The sequence below is a fragment of the Podarcis vaucheri genome, assembly GCF_965113315.1.
Source record: "Podarcis vaucheri genome assembly, chromosome: 3".
NCBI classification, from domain to species: domain Eukaryota; kingdom Metazoa; phylum Chordata; class Lepidosauria; order Squamata; family Lacertidae; genus Podarcis; species Podarcis vaucheri.
The window spans coordinates 88,189,626-88,208,436 of NC_138761.1; the positions used below are offsets into that span (position 1 = coordinate 88,189,626).

Genomic DNA, 18,811 nt, shown 5'->3' on the forward strand with positions numbered 1-18,811 from the left:
GCAGGATGCGTGGGGAACCTGTTAGAGAAATAGGACAAGTTTCCTGGTTTCTCGCGAGGTTTAAAAATAGAGCACAAACAGAAAAAGAGAAAGGTAAAACGAAACACACGAATTGCCAGGGGTTTACTGGCTCCCTTCTAGCTGAGGCTTTCAACCAAACTAAAGAGGATTCGATTGGAGTGGGATAAGACTGGATTGGGCCGGACTGACTCCGGAGAGAAAACGAAAACAAACAAACACACACACACACACACACACACACACACATTCACACAGAGACGCTCACTTCTGCTTGGAGTAAAAAGGAAGTGCTTTTTACATTTATTTATTTTTTAATGAGGCTTCTAAACGCTCCACACATCTTTCCCAGCTGCTCCCCTTCCTGTTCACCTTCTAAGAGGCGCAGGAAACATCCACCTCAGCTCCAACGACGCCCTGCTCCGTCGCAGGTTTTCCCTCCACACAGACACCTAATTCACAAGCCCCGCCGACTCACCTGAGGGAAAGCAGCAGCAGCAGCACCGGACACCGGCCTCCCCCAGGGAGAGGCGACTACCTGTCGGTCCTCTCACTGCCGGCACCACCACCACCTCCTCCTCCTCCCGACTCGACGCTCCTATCCGCTGCCGCCGCTTCCAGAGGAGCCCAGGCCTCAACAGAAGCCCCGGAGTGGCGTAACGCAGGCATCCGACGCCGGCGCCCCGCTCGGCCGGCAGGGCGGCCCGCGTTCCGACCGCGCGCGCCCTCCTCCTCTTCCTCCTGCCGCTGCTATTGCTCTCGCCTGGGAAAAGCGGCTAGGAGCAAGTAGATTCCGCCGGCGGCCACCACCAACACCGCGACCGCCCGACCGCCGCCGCTGCTTCCTACTCGCAAGCAAGCAGTGAGAGGAGGAGGCGGCCGCCGCTGGCGAGGGCTGGCAGGGAGTTAGGCAGGGAGGAAGGGCGACTGCGGCATCCTCCTCGAGGGCTCTCCTCTGACTGTGGCGGCGCTTGATCTCCGAGATTCCCTACAGCCGCTCCCGCTTTCCTGGAGATCTTAGCTCTGCTAAGATCCTCCTCCTGCTGCTGCGCCTGCCGCTGCTTGCTTGCTTGCTGGCTGCTCCCTTCCCAGCTCGAGCTCCCCCTGCTGCTGCTGCTGTGTGCGAGGCACCGGTTGGGCTACACACAGTGTGGGTCGGCGGGCTGCTGCTGCTCTGCTGCTCTCCCACCCCCACCGGCAGGCAAACAAACAAACAAAAAGCAAATAAGTGGGAGGGTGGAGAAAACAACAACAAGAAGAGCAAATGCAAACTGTCCCTCGAGGCACATTTGGGGATTGCCGCGACTGCTACTTGTCGCCTTGTCGTTCTCCCTTACTTGGTCTCCGGCCAAACAGAAAGCGGAAAGATGATCACCTCTTCTTCTTCCTCCTTCTCCGCCTCCCTTCACCTGCCTGGCCCCCGGCTTTTTCTCATCGGAGGTCTTCCCTGCATGCAAATTTTCCTTGGGAAGACCAGTGAACCTGTGCAGGGGCTTCAAGAGTTCTTGCAAGCAGCCGCAGCGCAGTTAGGCCAAGACACACCACCTACTGGCTTCTTTTGCAGCGCAAGCCGGCCCTCGAAAAGTCTCTCTGCAAAGTGCCTTCTCAGCAGATACTTTTAATTGCACAAGGCATGAACATTCCCAGAAAGCAAAACAAAAAACAAAAAAGGGAGGGCAGTGCAAAGCAGCAAGATCACCGCGTGAGTCACAGGCGCGATATAGGAAGGAGAAGGTAAATTCTCAAAAATATTCTCTAAATGTTCAAAAGGGTCAGGCAGATTAGATACCGCAAGAAAGTAATCTCGGGAGCAAGAGTCCAAGTCACACTTGAAAGGGTTCTCTCCAGTAAGGTGTTTTTTTAAGGATTTAGGAATGTTCTCTCCCAACAAACCACACGCAACCAACAATCTACCTTTCCCTTCTAATCAAGATGTAGCACCAGAAAAAACAAGCAAAAACCTGAGAAGCTGATAAGGGTTTCGCCATAAGAATTTTTGCAAATGAGAATGCTTAAGCACTGCCTTGTCAGAAACAAGTTCTAGCATACATATTCTTAGCCCTACAGGTGGCTTGTAAACACAGAATTTTCCTTCATGGGTGGTTTTGTTGTACAGACCCATTCTATCTGATGCAAGAGAAGTCATATAACTAGTTACAATAGAGAATATGGGTAGCTACATTGCACTTTAGAGTACTGTATTCAAACCATATCACATACTGTATACTTTTCCAGTAATTCTGAAACCCACTGTGTAAAGTAGCTAGATATTATCTCTCAGTATTTACAGATGGAAAAATGAAAGCTAAGAGCTAGTGGTTTGTCTGAGACCCCCTAGTGAATTGTGGCATGACTGAGTTGTGAAGAATAGGTTGAATAAAAAGAGCAACCCGAGTTGGACTGTGCTCAGACTGAAATATGTGTGAAAAGCTATGGTGGCATGTAGGCCTTTTGTTGAAAATAATTGTCATGGCCAGTGTGAAATAAAACTAGGTATTCTCAACTATAAATAGATTTTTTGGGAGTAATATAACAAAAATAACGCTGAACCATATGGATGGGAGCAGCTTAGCAGGATGTCTTTTGTTGATTTTTTTGGGGGGAAAGATGGTAAAAGTTAGGGACTTGATGGTAGTGATTCACTTTGGAATGCCTTTGAGTTATTCTCATTGTTTTGATTATTTTGTGGTTTTGTCATATTAATACAGTAGCTTCCCCTGTCTTTCAATCCAGCTGTGTTTGATCTTTGTGTTTTATGTGAATACTGTAGTGGCAATTGCTTCTTCTTTTCTAAAATACCTGTGCATATTATGCCTGGGTATAGTGCTGTAGCTAATACGGTGGCGGGGAGGGGAGCTAGAAGTGATGTGAAATTCATTACAGTGGCACCTCGGGTTACATATGCTTCAGGTTACATACGCTTCAGGTTCCAGACTCCACTAACCCAGAAATAGTACCTCGGGTTAAGAACTTTGCTTCAGGATGAGAACAGAAATTGTGCTCCGGCGGCGCAGCAGCAGCAGGAGGCCCCATTAGCTAAAGTGGTGCTTCAGGTTAAGAACAGTTTCAGGTTAAGAATGGACCTCTGGAATGAATTAAGTACGTAACCAGAGGTACCACTGTATTGCACTTTCAAACAGTAAGACACATGGCTCGGGTGCACTGCAGGCACTGTGGTAAGTGCTGCGCCTGCAGTAAGTTGCCACCCAGTATGCCCCCCAGCTACACTAGTGGTTTGAATCCAGATTATAAAAGAATGGAACGCCACTCATGTGGTGGGGCTTTCCTGGCTCCTTTACCCCTACCTCCCCCACAACTACGTCTTAACAGAGCCGCTCCTGAAGGTCGCTGGACCGTCTGGAACTGTGGGGGATGGGGCACAATGGGCTCCAACAAGATGGGAGAATGGGAGGAATTCAGGATGCTGTCTTGTGGAAGTGCTTGATCATCCGCCTAAGACATCTCTGGATCAAAGCCATAGTATTATGGCTGAGTCACTCACTTGCTGTTGGAAGCATTCCTGCGCTGTATATATTACAGTACATATACATTGGTTTGCTTTCTGGCATATCGTTTCCTGTGCTGGACATTCCTCTTCCCTCGCGTGGAATGATGCACAACTATTGCAAACAACCAGGGCTGAGTGCTGGTCATTTGACGACATTTTATTTGAAGACAGTCAAATGTTTCATGAAGGTTCAAGAATTGACCTGGTTTCCACTTTAAAACGTTTTTATAGATATCTGTGCTGTTTGTTTGGTCGTTGCTGTCACTTGATTTCTCCCTTTAATATGGTAATTATAGACACTCTTGGATGTTCCAGGATAAAGAATTTTTTTTTTAAAAAAAGGTCAATTACTGTATATAGACTATACAGTCATACCTCTTCTTACGTTCGGTTCAGGTTGCGTCTTTTCAGGTTGCGTCCCGCGGCGACCCGGAAGTAACGGAATGGGTTACTTCTGGGTTTTACTGCATGCGCAGACGCTCAGAATGATGTCACATGCATATGCAGAAGCGGCAAATCGCGGCACGTACAGACATGAGTTGCGTTCTGCTCATGATGTGAATGGGGCTCCGGAACGGATCCCGTTCGCAACCAGAGGTACCACTGTAATTTCTATGCTGCTCTTTGACATAAGACCCTAGGGCAGCAACAAAAACCCAAAACAATAAACATAAAGCACAGTAAGATCATCAGCAATCTGTCCATTTCCTAATACACAAGCCTGAACCTCACCTTTAAAGGGGCTGAACAAGGAGGTGATTGTTCAACTGGAGCCTCGAGCTAAACAATGTTGTTGCCAGCCAAACCTCTGGAGAAAGTGTGTTCCACAACCAGTGCACTGGGCTGAGACATTCCTCCAACGGGTCATCAGCTCTCAGACTTCATTTTGCACTGGAACTCCCCAGCAGATCTGAAGGCACAAGTATAGAGAGAGGGGCTCCCTCTGGCAATCATATCCCAAGCCGTTTAGGATTTTATACAGTATGTCCAAACCAAAATTAGGTCAGTAATAAATAGCTGTTCCTGTTTTATCTGCAAGCCGCTTTGAGGTACCCTTCAGGGGAAAAGGTGGGGAATAATAATAATAATAATAATAATAATAAGCCTGTGCCAATCTTTGAGGACCAAATATTATCTGGTCTCTAGGCATAAAACCCAACAAGATTCCGAGGTACTGCTTTTTGTACTACCTGCAACCTCTGAACCATCTTCAGAGCACATTGCAATAGTTTTATACAGGAAATTACTAGAGCATGATTTACAGCAGCTGGACTTACCCCTGGGTTTCCAGTAACAATATGGAGTTTAGGAGTACGTACCCAAGGGAGTGCAATCTCATTTAAAACAGGCCGCCTGCTTGATTCCCAGCCCTGGGAATTGTGCAGAGCAGTATACAATTTGAATTTAGTCATTCACTTCGTTCTTCAGTTGTCCAATAACAAGCGTTGTCTGTGCAAACTATCAGAAAAATTATTTTAATCTGTTACAATAAACCGAAAAATTCAGAAGAAGCAAATGAAACTATAACTTTTCTAAATAAATAAATATAAATTGTTTTGCCTTTTGAAAACTGCCTTGAGTTTTTGGGTTTTTTTTACAATCAAGCAGTGTATACATTTTATGAAATAAATAAAATAAATAAATAATAGAAATGATAAATGTCACAATGGTTACAAATTAATCTGGTTGGCTGCTGTGAAAACGGAGTGCTTAGACTAGATGAGCCTTTGGCCTGATCCAGCAGGACTCTTTTATGTTCTCAGCCCCTAAAATAGACAATACATTCAACATTTAACGCAAAATGATGTAAAACATAAGCAAATTGCCAGTTTTAAAATTGAATATACACATTCATAATTGATAAGAGTAGATTCATTGGTTAAAAAGTGCTTTAGAATAACTGTAGATTCATATTGTTAATTATGCCATCAGTGAAAAGAAAGATGCATAATTAAATATGAGGATGGATAGGCAGCAAAATCTGTTTCGATTAAATCCTCATCATAAACTATCAATCTGTTGTGAAGTCATATCCAGTTTTCATATATGAAGAAACACCACTGAGTCATTATGCCCATCAATTGTGTGTATCAATTAAATAATTTGTGAGTGTCATCTAGATTAATATACAAACCCAAGAAGCTTTCGCAAATCAAAATTTAGTTGCTCCAACTTTTAAATTTATTGGAAATAAATATATATTTATATATTTACTCTTTCTGGGTTAGCGGAGTGTGTAACCTGAAGCGTATGTAACCTGAAGCGTATGTAACCCAAGGTACTGCTATTTTGCTCTGATTTGATTTGTTTGTTCACACCTGTAAAAAACAACAACACAGCATGGTTGAATACTTAAATAAAGTTTTTAAAGAATAGCTGCTCCTTTCTACTCACTACAGCACAGGGAGCTGCAAATGTAAGGTCCTTTAGCTTCAGTTGTCAGCTACCAAATAAACACAAAAACCATGCTGTTTTGAAGTGCCCCCTAACATACCGTATTTTTCGCCCTATAAGATGCACTTTTCCCCCTCCAAAAATGAAGGGGAAATGTGGGTGCGTCCTATGGGGCGAATGCAGGCTTTCGCTGAAGCCTGGAGAGCGAGAGCGGTAGGTGCGCACCAACCCCCTCGCTCTCCAGGCTTCACGGACCTCTCCTCAAGCAGTGGGAACGCTCCCGCTGCTTGGGGAGAGTTGCCGGCATCCCGAAGCCTGCGCACGCTGATCTCAGCGCGTCCAGGCTTCGCGGATCTCTCCTCAAGCAGCGGGAGCCACCGCTGGGCTCCCACGGCTTGCAGAGAGCTGCCTGTTTGGGGGCTGGGGTCGGGGGAAGCTCGGGCTTCCCCAGCCCCGCGCCTGGGGGGGAAAATATTTTTTTCCCCTTTATTTCCCCCCCAAAAAACTAGGTGCGTCTTATGGGACGGTGCGTCCTATAGGGCGAAAAATACGGTACTGTAACAGATTGGGGGTGGGCCCAAGGGGAAATGTGCAAAGAGGGAATTGGTGAAAGTTGGATATCACCCAGTGTAGGTTAATGTTCTGTAATGTTTTTTAGCAGTGAAACAGCTATCAGTTATGTGTACTGATAGCATATAGTCAAAACACATTGGGTTCAGTGGCGGACTGCTAAAGTCATTTTTCCAGGAATCATGACTCTTTTCTGTGCTTTTTAATTTATTTTTATTTTTTGGCCACATGCATAAAGCCGAATGCATGCAAGTTAAATGCACAGAAGTTGTGTACTTATTGTATTTATATTAAGTTTGTAACACTGGCTATATTTTTTTTGCACTTCACATCATTGTGTGTTTAATGCACGTTGCATGTGCTATCTACAGTATTTGGAGAGCTGCTTTTCATAATTGTGATGTATATAGTGGCCCTGCACAGTTGTAATTGACGTTGCTTTGATACTTGTTTGTGTATAATTATTAGAAGTAGATTTCATTCAGCTTGGTCGTGGTTAATACCACTTAAATCTACTGGGTAGCTCTTCTCCTCCCTATTACAACATCAGAACTATTAGACAAAATATCACAATATTGGATAATCATTCTAAAGTCTATACTGTACATAAAGTTGTTGTTTTTTATCTAAACAAGAAAGTGAATTTTGTGTGGGGGCTTTGATGTGAGTTGTAGTTGTTCCATTTTTCTGCGTTTAAATTTTTCAAACTTCACTGTTGGGAATCATGCAGCTAAAAAATCTACAATGCCTTTTCACCACAAGAGTCCTTTCTCATCTGTCTTTCATGATTCTATCCTGGCAGAGCACTTTCTGCATTTAGCAGTAAAACAAAATTAGGATAGTGGAAGGGAAATGGGTAGTATGTGTTCTAGCCTCCAGTACTGCAGTACAAAGAACAGCTGATAAAGAGAATGTGAAGTAGGTCAAGTTATTGTGTGAACTATTTTCTCCCATGCTACAATAAAACCTGTCTTGCCTTCTTGCTTTTATTTTCCTTCCAGGGGAGATGGTGTACTGACTTACTCTAGCAGAGACAATTCGGGCATACAGTATTTTAAATCTATGCTAGTTTATTTAAAGACCTATTGGAGCTTCTTTTAAAATGGGTCATTCAGGTGGTGTGCCAGTTAAGTTGCACACTATTTGTCAGTTTCAGGAAAGGGACTGGAAGAACCCAGGAATTAAAACCCAACAGTGAAATCCTGCTCTCTTCAATGTAAGTTGTGCTGTGTTCAATGGGGCTTACTCCCTAGTAAGTTTATTCAGGATTTTAGACTATGGCTGCAGCCGATTACATAGTTTACCTGGAAGTAAGTCAGTGGATTGCACTATTAATCTACTATACTGACTTGAATGAAATCACATTGGTAAATACAATGTGCCTTTGAATGGCACATTCAACGCAGTTTACAGCTGCGTTTTATGCAGTTAGGCAAATCCAAGCACCTCCATTTCAATGAGCATAGGTGTACAGTGGTACCTCAGGTTACATACGCTTCAGGTTACAAACTCCGCTAACCCAGAAATAGTGCTTCAGGTTAAGAACTTTGTTTCAGGATAAGAACAGAAATCGGGCTCTGGCGGCGCGGTGGCAGCAGGAGGCCCCATTAGCTAAAGTGGTGCTTCAGGTTAAGAACAGTTTCAGGTTAAGAACAGACCTCCGGAACGAATTAAGTACTTTACACGAGGTACCACTGTACTTAATTTTGTATTGAAATGGCTATTAATTGGGACTATAATAGGCTATAATGTGTGTTCATGTATTCGGTGAGCTTGAATACTTACACGAATGAGCACTAATAAGTATGAAATATTCTTGTATAATCCATTGTAGCTGGTGTGCAATTCGAATTGGAAAACTGTGCATGTTACCTCAGAAAAGATCTTGTAGAAATGGGAAAGGATCAGAACACCAAAATGGTCAAAAGGCTAGAGCAACTCCCTTATGAGGAATAGTTACAATATTTGCAGCTTTTTACTATAGAAGAACCACGAGTAAAGGTGGGACATGATATAAAATTAAAATTGTGTGGAAGAAGAAAAGTTTTCATCCCTTATGATACTAGAACAAGGGAATATCTAACAAAACTAAAGAAAACAACCAGTAGATGTGGGGCGTTTTGTGCCTTGGGATACCACATTTGGATTCCTGCTGTTCCGTTTTATGTGACTGGTTTTTTTTAGTCTTCAGCTTTTATACAAATTCTATAGATAGGGCAGTGTAGGATTTTGAATAATCTATATGCTAATGAGCCTAGATCCAAAGAGCAGTTTAACTAGTTGTGCACACCCCTTTAAAAAAGCAGATAGATTTTATGTGAGAAAAGGCCACATTTGTTCCCAAAAGAAAGCACTTCCTCGCCCATTTTGAGAATCAACTGGGAAGTCCTGCTAACAGTCATGCAGAGCATTGCTTGTCAGGGAGTTCTCTGCTAACACCTCATTCCCTTAATCTGGAGTTAAATATCCTTGGCAGACCACCAGAACCAGAGTCTGATGACCTTCTGGGCACAAAGCAAGCAAGACACACTAATTTCATACTGACTCCTCTGTTCAAAGTTTCTTTTTTATCGTTAATAGAATATCTAAGGAGACTTAACAGTATTGGGAGATCCACAGGTTAGCCACCCCTGATTTTTAAATGCTTTAGCATTGCTGCCCATGTCTTCAGTGAGCCAGTGTGGTGTAGTGGTTAAGAGCAATAGACTCGTAATCTGGGGAACCGGGTTTGAGTCTCCGCTCCTCCACATGCAGCTTCTGGGTGACCTTGGGCCAGTCACACTTCTTTGAAGTCTCTCAGCCCCACTCACCTCACAGAGTGTTTGTTGTGGGGGAGGAAGGGAAAGGAGAACGTTAACCGCTTTGAGACTCCTTCGGGTAGTGATAAAGCGGGATATCAAATCCAAACTCTTCTTCTCTTCTTCTTCTTCTTCAGCTGAAAATGGCTCTCACCATGATTTACAGATATTGGTGATAAGGGCTCACAGACTTCCAGTCTAAAAAGGCCCCTGCTGGCTGTATCTTTGAAGCTTTCCTGTTAAGGGAATAGGAAAACACTACAGCACTTTGGTTGAGACCCCACAAAATGAAGGAACGTAACTACCATATTTCTGCAAGTGGACTTCTTGTACACTTCTCCCAAGTGTGCTTATGTGTCTCAGTTTTTGATACAATATTGCATTGGTCAAAATCAGTGCCACTAAAGTGGTCATGCATACACATCTTTCCTTCTGCTTCAGATGTAGAGAATCAGTGTGTCCTGCCATCCACTCATCCACTATTCCCAATTTGTGCACATTCTGTGTACAGGCCACCTTTTTATTATTATAAAGGATGCTAAAAGTGGTCTTCTCTGAAATAACTGCCTCAGATTTATTTACTCATTTAAGAATGATGTTTGTAATATATATTTACTTTTAAAAAGTATCCCTGCCTTTCACTGAGAGGCAGAGAATCTTACACTTCTATAAGAAGAAATGTACACAGACTTTGTGATGTAATCCAATAAGTTCCACATTATCTGCATCAACCAGAAGAGATTTAAGATAGGCTAATGGTTGCCACAAAAACATGTACTAAGGCTGCTAAATCTATTCCAATCAAAACACTGAAACCATGGTGGTGGCATCAGTAAGCTACAATGATAAAACCACTCTTTTCAGTAACTAGAAGACACTTGGAGAACAAGAAGTCAGGCTAGCATGTCGATTAGAAGCAACATGCATGTATTTATTTTAGATGTGTGCTACCTTCCCTCCACAAACCTCAGAGCACTGATTTAGACTGTGATTCCATACACATTTACCTGGGAACAAATATCATTTAATTCGATGGGGTTTGCTTCTGAGCAGGCAGGTGTAAAATGACACAGGTAAGTATCACACCAGCTGTGTGAGGGAATTTAGACCGAGATGCTGACTCAGTGAGTTTGAAGTGGGCGGCTGTGGCACATTCAAGACCAGCACTGACTGCAGCCGCTACTGTTTGTGTCTATATCCTTTCTACCACTTTCGTACATTTCAGTACACAGTTCCTACCCTTTGTTTTGTACAGTTAACGTCAATATAAGAAATCAACAAAATCCTCAACAGAGTATGTTTTCTTCTTGTGCCCATAGCCAGGCTATGCAGAGTTCTGATTGGTTACTCATTATTAGGGAGTGGAGAGGAGAGTCACTTGTTAAAAACTACAGTGGTGCCTCGCAAGACGAAAAGAATTCGTTCCACGAGTCTTTTCGTCTTGCGATGTTTTTCGTCTTGCGAAGCACGATCCGTCGCAACTGCGCCTCTTCAAGCGGCTTTAAAAAAAAAGCAAGCCCATAGGGAAATTCGTCTAGCGAAGCAACGCAAAACCGAAAAACCCTTTCGTCTAGCGAGTTTTTCGTCTTGCGGGGCACCACTGTATATGCAGGTGAGGATGTGCAGTTCTGCAGTGTTGAACAAGTTGCCAGCACTGTTGGAATTTTACAACTGCAGTAGGCAATGGTCCTGAAAAGCTTCAAAAGTAGCAAAATAATAAACAGAGTAACAAAAGAAGAATAGTACACAGTGGAACCTTGGTTCTTAATCTGTTCCGGAAGTCCATTTGACCCCCGAAACCGTTTGAAAACCAAGGTGCAGCTTCTGATTGGCTGCAAGAACTTCCTGCACTCAAGCGGAAGCTGCGTCGGACATTCGGCTTCCGAAAAACGTTCTAAAACCAGAACACTTACTTCCGGGTTTTCAGCGTTTGGGAGCCGATTTGTTCATCAATTAAGCCGTTCAAGAACCAAGGTACCACTGAATTGGTGGAGCAGCAATTTGTCCTAGTCCTAAATACCAACTTGCTAGTACAGTGGATTGTAGGATTGGACAGTTAGGCTGCAGTCCTAACGCCAGCTACCTGGAGGTAAAGGTAAAGGGACCCCTGACCGTTGGTCCAATTGCGGACGACTAGAGTTGTGGCGCTCATCTCACTTTACTGGCTGAGGGAGCCAGCATACAGCTTCTGGGTTATGTGAGCCAGCATACAGCTTCTGGGTTATGTGACATGACTAAGCTGCTTTCTGGTGAACCAGAGCAGCGCACGGAAACACCGTTTACCTTACCGCCGGAGCGATACCTATTTATCTACTTGCACTTTGACATGCTTTCGAACTGCTAGGTTGGCAGGAGCTGGGTCCGAGCAACGGGAGCTGACCCCATCGGCGGGGATTCGAACCGCCAACCTTCTGATTGGCAAGTCCTAGGCTCTGTGGTTTAACCCACAGTGCCACTCGCTGAATTCAGGAGGATTTACTTCTGGGTAGACATGGATAGAATTGCAGGCTTAGTTCTGATACTGACAGAAACCAACCTAGTTTCCAGGCTTGATGTGGACTTAAATATTTGTTTTCTTTAAGCTGAACATTTGTTACTAATTGATTTCATGTTTAATTGGACCTTTATTGAGCTTTTTATAACACCACCTATTTAACATAAATGAACATTTTTTTCACACTGAAATCTAGTTTCAGAAATATTATACTTCATTAGCTGAAAAAGAATATCAATATTTGACAAGGCTTCCTTCCTATTGCTTAATGCAGTTATGTTATTTATCTTAAAAATAGACTGAGGAAAATATTCTTTTTAAAAAAACATTGATTTTGCTCTCAAAAGTTGAATGTAAATTATCTGCTTGAAACAATATTGTATAAAACATTGCCTTGTAATTTGTTGCTCAGTTTGGTGTATCCTTTGCCCTAAAGCCACAGCGGGTGGGAAAGATGCCTACTCCAATTAAATCCGAATCTCCTCTGTGCCTTGCACCTAATGATATCTTTCTTGCATTTTATTTGTTTTTAGGTTCCAGAGTATCCCTGTCTCCTTGTCAGTATAACTCATCAGCAGAATATCGGTTTCATCAAGTTAAAACTTGTCTGGTTATTCTTTAAGAATGTATTTTATCTCTATAATGTGATGTCATATCTGCTTATTAGTTTTGCTTCTATTTGAACGGTTGTAGATCTTTGTTGGTGTTTTACAATTACTATGGATTCTTTTAATCGCTTGGTTGTGTATATGTTTTGCATATGAGTGTAGCAAGTAGGTCTGTGGTCTCTCTGTTAGGAATCATGAAAGGAAGTAGCAACGCCCCCCCACTGTTCATTTCTGTTGCAGCCCCTGATTTCTGGGCTTTGGAAGTGTTTCCATACTCTGTTGCATGCCTGCTCTTTTAATATTGTCTTTGGATGTTCCAATAGTGTGCTTTACCCTCCCCTTCTAGGCTGAATTGGTGTAGGAAACAGTGGCTGTTCTGCCTCTCAGCATAGTTTGTGTATAGGAGCGCACACTCAGTTACATGGGGCTATCGAAAGTTAAGGGTGCAATTTTCATTCAGCTGTAAAGATATTGCATATGCACTAATCTATATAGTAACTTTTTTATTAAAACAAACCCCCTATGATTTGGTTGAAACGTATATTATAGTATTTTTCACATGTAGCAGGAAGAATAAAACACTGTTTTATATCTATATCTATGGCTATCTAGGGATTATTATGTGCTAAATAATTTCCCCAGATGAATAGTAAAATCTCATTGGTAATATTTTGTATCAGTTAAAACCAAACTCCGTACTCCTGAGAATGGTTTGTAGTGAAATTGTTTTCTGCTGTTACTCTTCTTCTCAGAAGTTCATGCAATTCTCTTTTCCAGTATTTTACTCCATAGAGTATAGTGTGTATGAACAGGGCCAGCAAAAACATCGATTCCTGGAATTTCTGCTATTTCTAGGCAAACATAATTACCTATCTAGAATAAGTTTAGCTCTTCTCCTTATGCCAAAAATAATGTGACAGCAAGTTTCTCCAAACTTGATAACTTCTCTCAAATCAGGCTGCTGCCATAAACAAAATCACTGCCCTCCCCCCCAAAAAACTACTTGCAGAGAAAGAAGGATCATTTTCATTGCAGTACAGTATAAACCTTTTTTTAAAAAAGAAAAAAAACAGTACAGTTATACAAAAACTGGATATGACTCTCTTGAGATTTCAGTCAAGGGAATTTGCTGTAAATGAGGTTGTGACAGACATGCCAGAGGCCTAGTGGGAATGCTGAGAAGGCGAAGCCCGTCAAGAAGTGGCCATGGTCCACAACTCATGGACTCTCTGAGACCTAGCTTCCATGTTCTGTGAAGGATGCTCTGGGGAGATTCTGAATAAATACTTGGTTTGCTTTTCATGGTCTTGAGCTTCCGACAGCAGTGTTTGCTGCTCCAAAACAGTGGCACCCTAGGATCGGTGAAACAAAAGACTGACACGAAACACCTTTAGCTGCAAAGCAGGGCTAGCCAATGTCACACCCTCCTAAAGGCTTGGGACTACAATTTCCATCTGTCCCAACCATGGATGATGGGAGTTGTAGTCCAAAACATCCGGAGGATAGATATCATGTGGGATACCTTGCAGTATATAATATATAAACACATACCGTTATAAACAGACACACACCTGTCTGATGTTATGGTCGCTTCTCTTTCTTTAAGAAGCAGAAGCAATAAAAAAAAAAACACCTCTCAGATCTTTCCCTGCATTTTGATGTTGCATCTGCAAAACCATCACTTTCAATATCCATTAAATATATACAAAGCATTAACCCCAGTTCTCCCTTTATATTAAAGCTGCTTGCCTAATCTGCACATGCAGCACAAGGAAGCTGTTAAATCCTGAGGTGGTAAGATGATGCAGGTGCAGAAAAGGGAGGGGGCAGCACAGTAGACCAGTCCTGGGTAAGTGAAGATACCCAGTCTGAAATTGTAGAAAGACATACATTTAAAAGGGGCGGGGGGAATATCAGAAGAAGAAAAGTGGAAGTTCTTTAATTGCACACCCACCCTCTTTCTTAACAGTTTTTCTTCATAGGGAAGTTTCCCCATACCTCCAAGCTTTTTTTATTTATCACCTCTGAGTTGCATCTGTTTTTGCTCGGCTTAGATGTAATCACTACGGGTTTGTTTTTTTAAAAAAACCTCTCGCCATGTTACTGACACTGCACAATTTTTCCATCAGTTTGCTCAAGAGAACACAGCAGAAATAGGTCAGTAAATGTTCCAATGGGAAAACAGGATTCTTTTAGCTACTTGTGTTGATAATGGCATTATACCATTTATACCATTCCATCACACTACTAGATGCAATTTAACACACTTTCATGCAAAAGTTGGGGGAGGGTTTTTTGGTGGTGTTGTTTCCCCACCCTCCAAAATATAAACAATAACTTTTAAACCAACTGAGGCAGGTATTCCAACTAATCTAGTTACAGACACTTAGTCACAGTAAGAGTTATCTGTTAAGAGTTACATTTAATCACTCTCCCAACAATTAAGATAAAAATAAAGCTAACGATACACATCACCCCACCAAAGAATTGCATCATTTTGCCTGACAAGTCCATCAGATCTCTTTAGCAATGAAAACTTTACTTACGTTGTGCAAACTTACAAGACTTCTGCACGTGTCCCTGTGCAGGATTGCAACCTGGCAGCCTGATAATCAGGGTTTGCCTTTGTTTCGTTGATATAAATACACCCTGAAGCCAGTTTTCTTGCTCTTGCCATTAAATTTCCATGAAAGCTGCCTATTCTAAAACATTCCTAGGTAGTCTATTGTATCAGTGCAATTCAGGTAGGGCCTCTGTAATGGCACCCAAGATGCTACATAAAACACTGTTATTCAGCCTCATGGAGTCTGGCACTTCTTCATTCCAGTGCCAGAAAAAAGACAAAAGTAACATTTTGTATGTATTCAGTAAGACTATTAAATATTAAATGGATATAAATTTTGAACTATGATCTATAAGTTCGATCTATACATTCTTAAACATTTTGCTGCCTAACCAAGCAAAGTGACATTACCAGGCCTTTGTGTAAATTGCTTTCAAGGTACTGGTAACAGCAGTTAGACAGGTAGAGAACCACTGTATGAAGTTTGGGAAAAAAATAAGAAACTGCTAGAACAGAGAACACCTTGGTGGCTATCCCCAACAGACATCTTATCAATCAAAAAAGTAAACCTGGAAGAGCGAAAATTGACATATGAAGACCTACTGGTAAGATCCCAAGATAACTGGAGGTTAAGACCATATGAAGAATTAAAGGAGAGGCTGTCAGGCTGGCTACAGTACCATCAGATAAATGCAAAATGGTCAGAGGATAAGAAAATTGGAATGAATGAAAAGAAGTCTAGATTTCAGATTGAAATAATTGAAGGCAAATCCAAAATATTATCTAAGATGTACAACATACTATTGGAATGGGAAACGAAAGACGAGGAAACTAAAGAAGTTATGATCAAGTGGGCTAGAGATTTGGGGCATAGTATAGAATATGAAAAATGGTCAAAACTCTGGAATGAGGGAATAAAGTTCACGGCAAGCGCTGCAATTAGAGAAAACCTAGAAAAGATGATATATCGATGGTATTTAACACCAGAAAAACTAGGTAGAATGTATAAAACTGTAAATAAGTCATGTTGGAAGTGTAAAACAAAAGAAGGCAATTTTATATATATGTGGTGGACATGCGAGGAAATAAAAAGATTTTGGGATCAGATATATATAGAGTTAAAAAAGATACTTAGATATACATTTCCCAAAAATCCAGAGGCCTTCTTATTGGGGATGGTCGGGACAGAAATTCAAGAAAAAGACAAAACTTTATTCCAATACTCAACAGCAGCGGCCAGAATTTTAATCGCTCAAAACTGGAAAGGCATAAACCTCCCAACGGTGAGAGAGTGGCAGTTAAAACTATACGACTTTATTGAATTGGCAAGAATGACACAAAGAATCAGAAATCAAAAAAATACAAAGTTAAAAGAAGATTGGAATAAATTCATGGTTTATTTTGAAAGCAATTTTAAAAACGTACCAACTACAGAGGGTTTGTTATAAAACTCCCGATGTATAAATTAGAAACGAACACCAGCGGTAAAAATGAAATTGTTAAAAGCAAAACCCGAAATCAGTAGGGAAGGAAGTCGATGTTGTATGTTTTATGTTTTATGATGTAACTTTTTTGAATGTATCTGTCTCTTTTTGTGTGTATGCTTTTCTCTTTTCTTTTATTTTTTTCCTTCTTACTGTTCATTTCTTTCTTTGTGTATAAAGGAAATTTAATAAAAAGTATTATAAAAAAAATAAAAAAAAGAGAACCACTGATATAAAAGACCACCGAGGGCCTCTCATTAAGAAGATAACATATATATTTTCTCTCATTAAAAAAATAAAAATCCCCCTAAGATAACAAACTAGAGCCAGGGCCTTTTCGGCTGTGGCCCTGGCCTGGTGGAATGCTCTCCCACAAGAGACCAGGGCCCTGTGGGATTTGACATCTTTCCGCAGGGCCTGCAAGATGGAGCTGTTCTGCCAGGCCTTTGGGCAGGGTGCAGTTTGACTTCCTTTGTATAAGACAAGCCCGAAGGAGGCCCTCAACCCGCTCACAGGTCCTTGTATGATCAGTGGAAACAGTTGGTCCTGGCAAGTATTGACCACTCTCAATTCCAACCTGATAATTGCCACCTGCCCAGATTTTAACTTGTCTGAATTAATTTTAATTAATTGGTGTCTGTTTTTATGCATATTGTGTTGTTTTTATGATGTTAGCCGCTCTGAGCCCAGCCTCAGCCAGGGAGGGTGGGATACAAATATTATTATTATTATTACTATTATTATTATTATTATTATTATCTCACCTGGAAAGGTTGCAAACTGGGTTTCAAGTGGTACACATGAAATGTATCTCGGAATGGTTCAGATAATCTGTACATTAGCCAGAAAGGTGTTACCTCTTAAAATTGTACCTCAGGGTGGCTTTGACACTTAAGAGAAGCCAGCATTTCTGAACTAAGCAAGACAAGTCACACATGAGGTGGATTGTTGGCCTTTCAGAGTATAAAGTATGATCTCAAATTCACCCTTTTTTATTATGGAACCTGTGTTCCTAAGCACACATCTTTTACCCATTTGTAATTTTTGCTGAAATAAACATAGCAACATAGAAAAATATTTCAGTGCCACACTGGAAATAGACAAGATTTCATTAACAGTATCGTACCCCTTGGCAGTTAAAAAAAGAAGAAGCTTGACCCACCCTAGAAATTAATAAATGGTAGGATTTTGATTATTTGGGATATGAAGAAAAAATACAAGCTGCAAGAGGAATTCCTAGGCTAGCCTAAGGGCCATTGGCAATGCAAGAGAACTGTCCTTCCCCACTACCCTGAGGTGTGAACAGAGACAGGGTATTTGAAAGGTTGTCAAGGTAACCGGGTGTGATGTCACAGGAAGAGTTTGGGGCCTTTGGCAGGATGCTTGGAATAGTTGAGAAAAGGGCAGAACTATCTTGGCAAGCCAGAGAAAGGCAGGCAGGGAGAGATGCCTTGGACTCCATTACTGCACTGTTGTGGAGAACAAAGCCCCTCTTGAGATGACCATGCTGTAAGATCTGGGCTCTCTCCATCTAAATTCAGGCATAATTATGTGAATAAATCATATTCCTTAAAGCTACAACAGCCTCTGTCATGTCTCCAAAGGAGCACAGACCCTGGTTGTCATGTCTCCAAAGGAGCACAGACACCTACAATCCCATGCATGGCTTACTCCCAATTAAATTTGTATAACAGGGATGGAGAACCTCAGGCGTAAGGGCCCCTCTAGGTCTCTCCATCTTGTTCTTAGGTCTCCCTGCTGTCAGGCTTCAGGAAAGTGGCTTCCTCCCTCCCTTTGGCCGTGGATAAGCAGAACAAAGCAAAAATAGTCTCTTACCATTTAAAGAGATCTTTATGATCACAGCAAAAGAACAAAGAGTCCATCTTGGAGTGAAGGTGCTCCCAATTAAGGTTTCCACGCCCTTCCCCTCAGTCACTCAAGTCACTTCCGCATCTTGGAACCTGCTCTCGCAACCACCATGCTTTTTGTGTAGCCACCTTATCTGCTCTATTTGACCTTAGACTGATAGGATGGGCACTTTACAGTTAGAGAGAGAGAGAGAGTCTGTTAGCTCTCTCTCTTCCAGTTCCTCTTCACCTTGCTGTTCACCTCCCAGTTCTTCCCAACTTTTGTCTTCAGAACTATGCCCCTCTGCAAACCACTGCTCCAAATCTATACTGCTCCACTGCTCCTGGGCAGCTTCAGGATCTTGGTCAGGAGCAAGGAAAGAGGGAGGCTCCCACCATTCCTTATCAGAGCAGTAGTCCTCTGCCTGGTCTCTGACACCTGCCAGGCCACACCCCCCTCCAGAGCACAAAACTTTTATCCAGCCCACGCCCTCTTGCTGGTCTTCCTTGAGTGTTTTTGCCTGGCA

The 18,811-nt window shown here is 42.1% G+C and overlaps 2 protein-coding genes across 2 annotated transcripts in view; one reads left to right on the forward strand and one right to left on the reverse strand.

Annotated features, from left to right (window-relative positions):
• Positions 1-1,486, reverse strand: part of FAM135A (family with sequence similarity 135 member A) — a 56,205-nt gene extending 54,719 nt beyond the window's left edge. Inside the window, exon 1 of the mRNA XM_082218233.1 lies at positions 1,356-1,486. The gene's annotated coding sequence lies outside the window, so the exon portion shown is untranslated. The remainder of the gene's footprint in view (positions 1-1,355) is intronic.
• Positions 1,487-1,621: 135 nt separating this feature from the next.
• COL9A1 (collagen type IX alpha 1 chain) overlaps positions 1,622-18,811 on the forward strand; it is a 97,625-nt gene continuing 80,435 nt past the window's right edge. Inside the window, exon 1 of the mRNA XM_082218285.1 lies at positions 1,622-1,752. Coding sequence (XP_082074411.1) covers positions 1,652-1,752 — 101 coding nt within the window. The 5' untranslated portion in view covers positions 1,622-1,651. The remainder of the gene's footprint in view (positions 1,753-18,811) is intronic.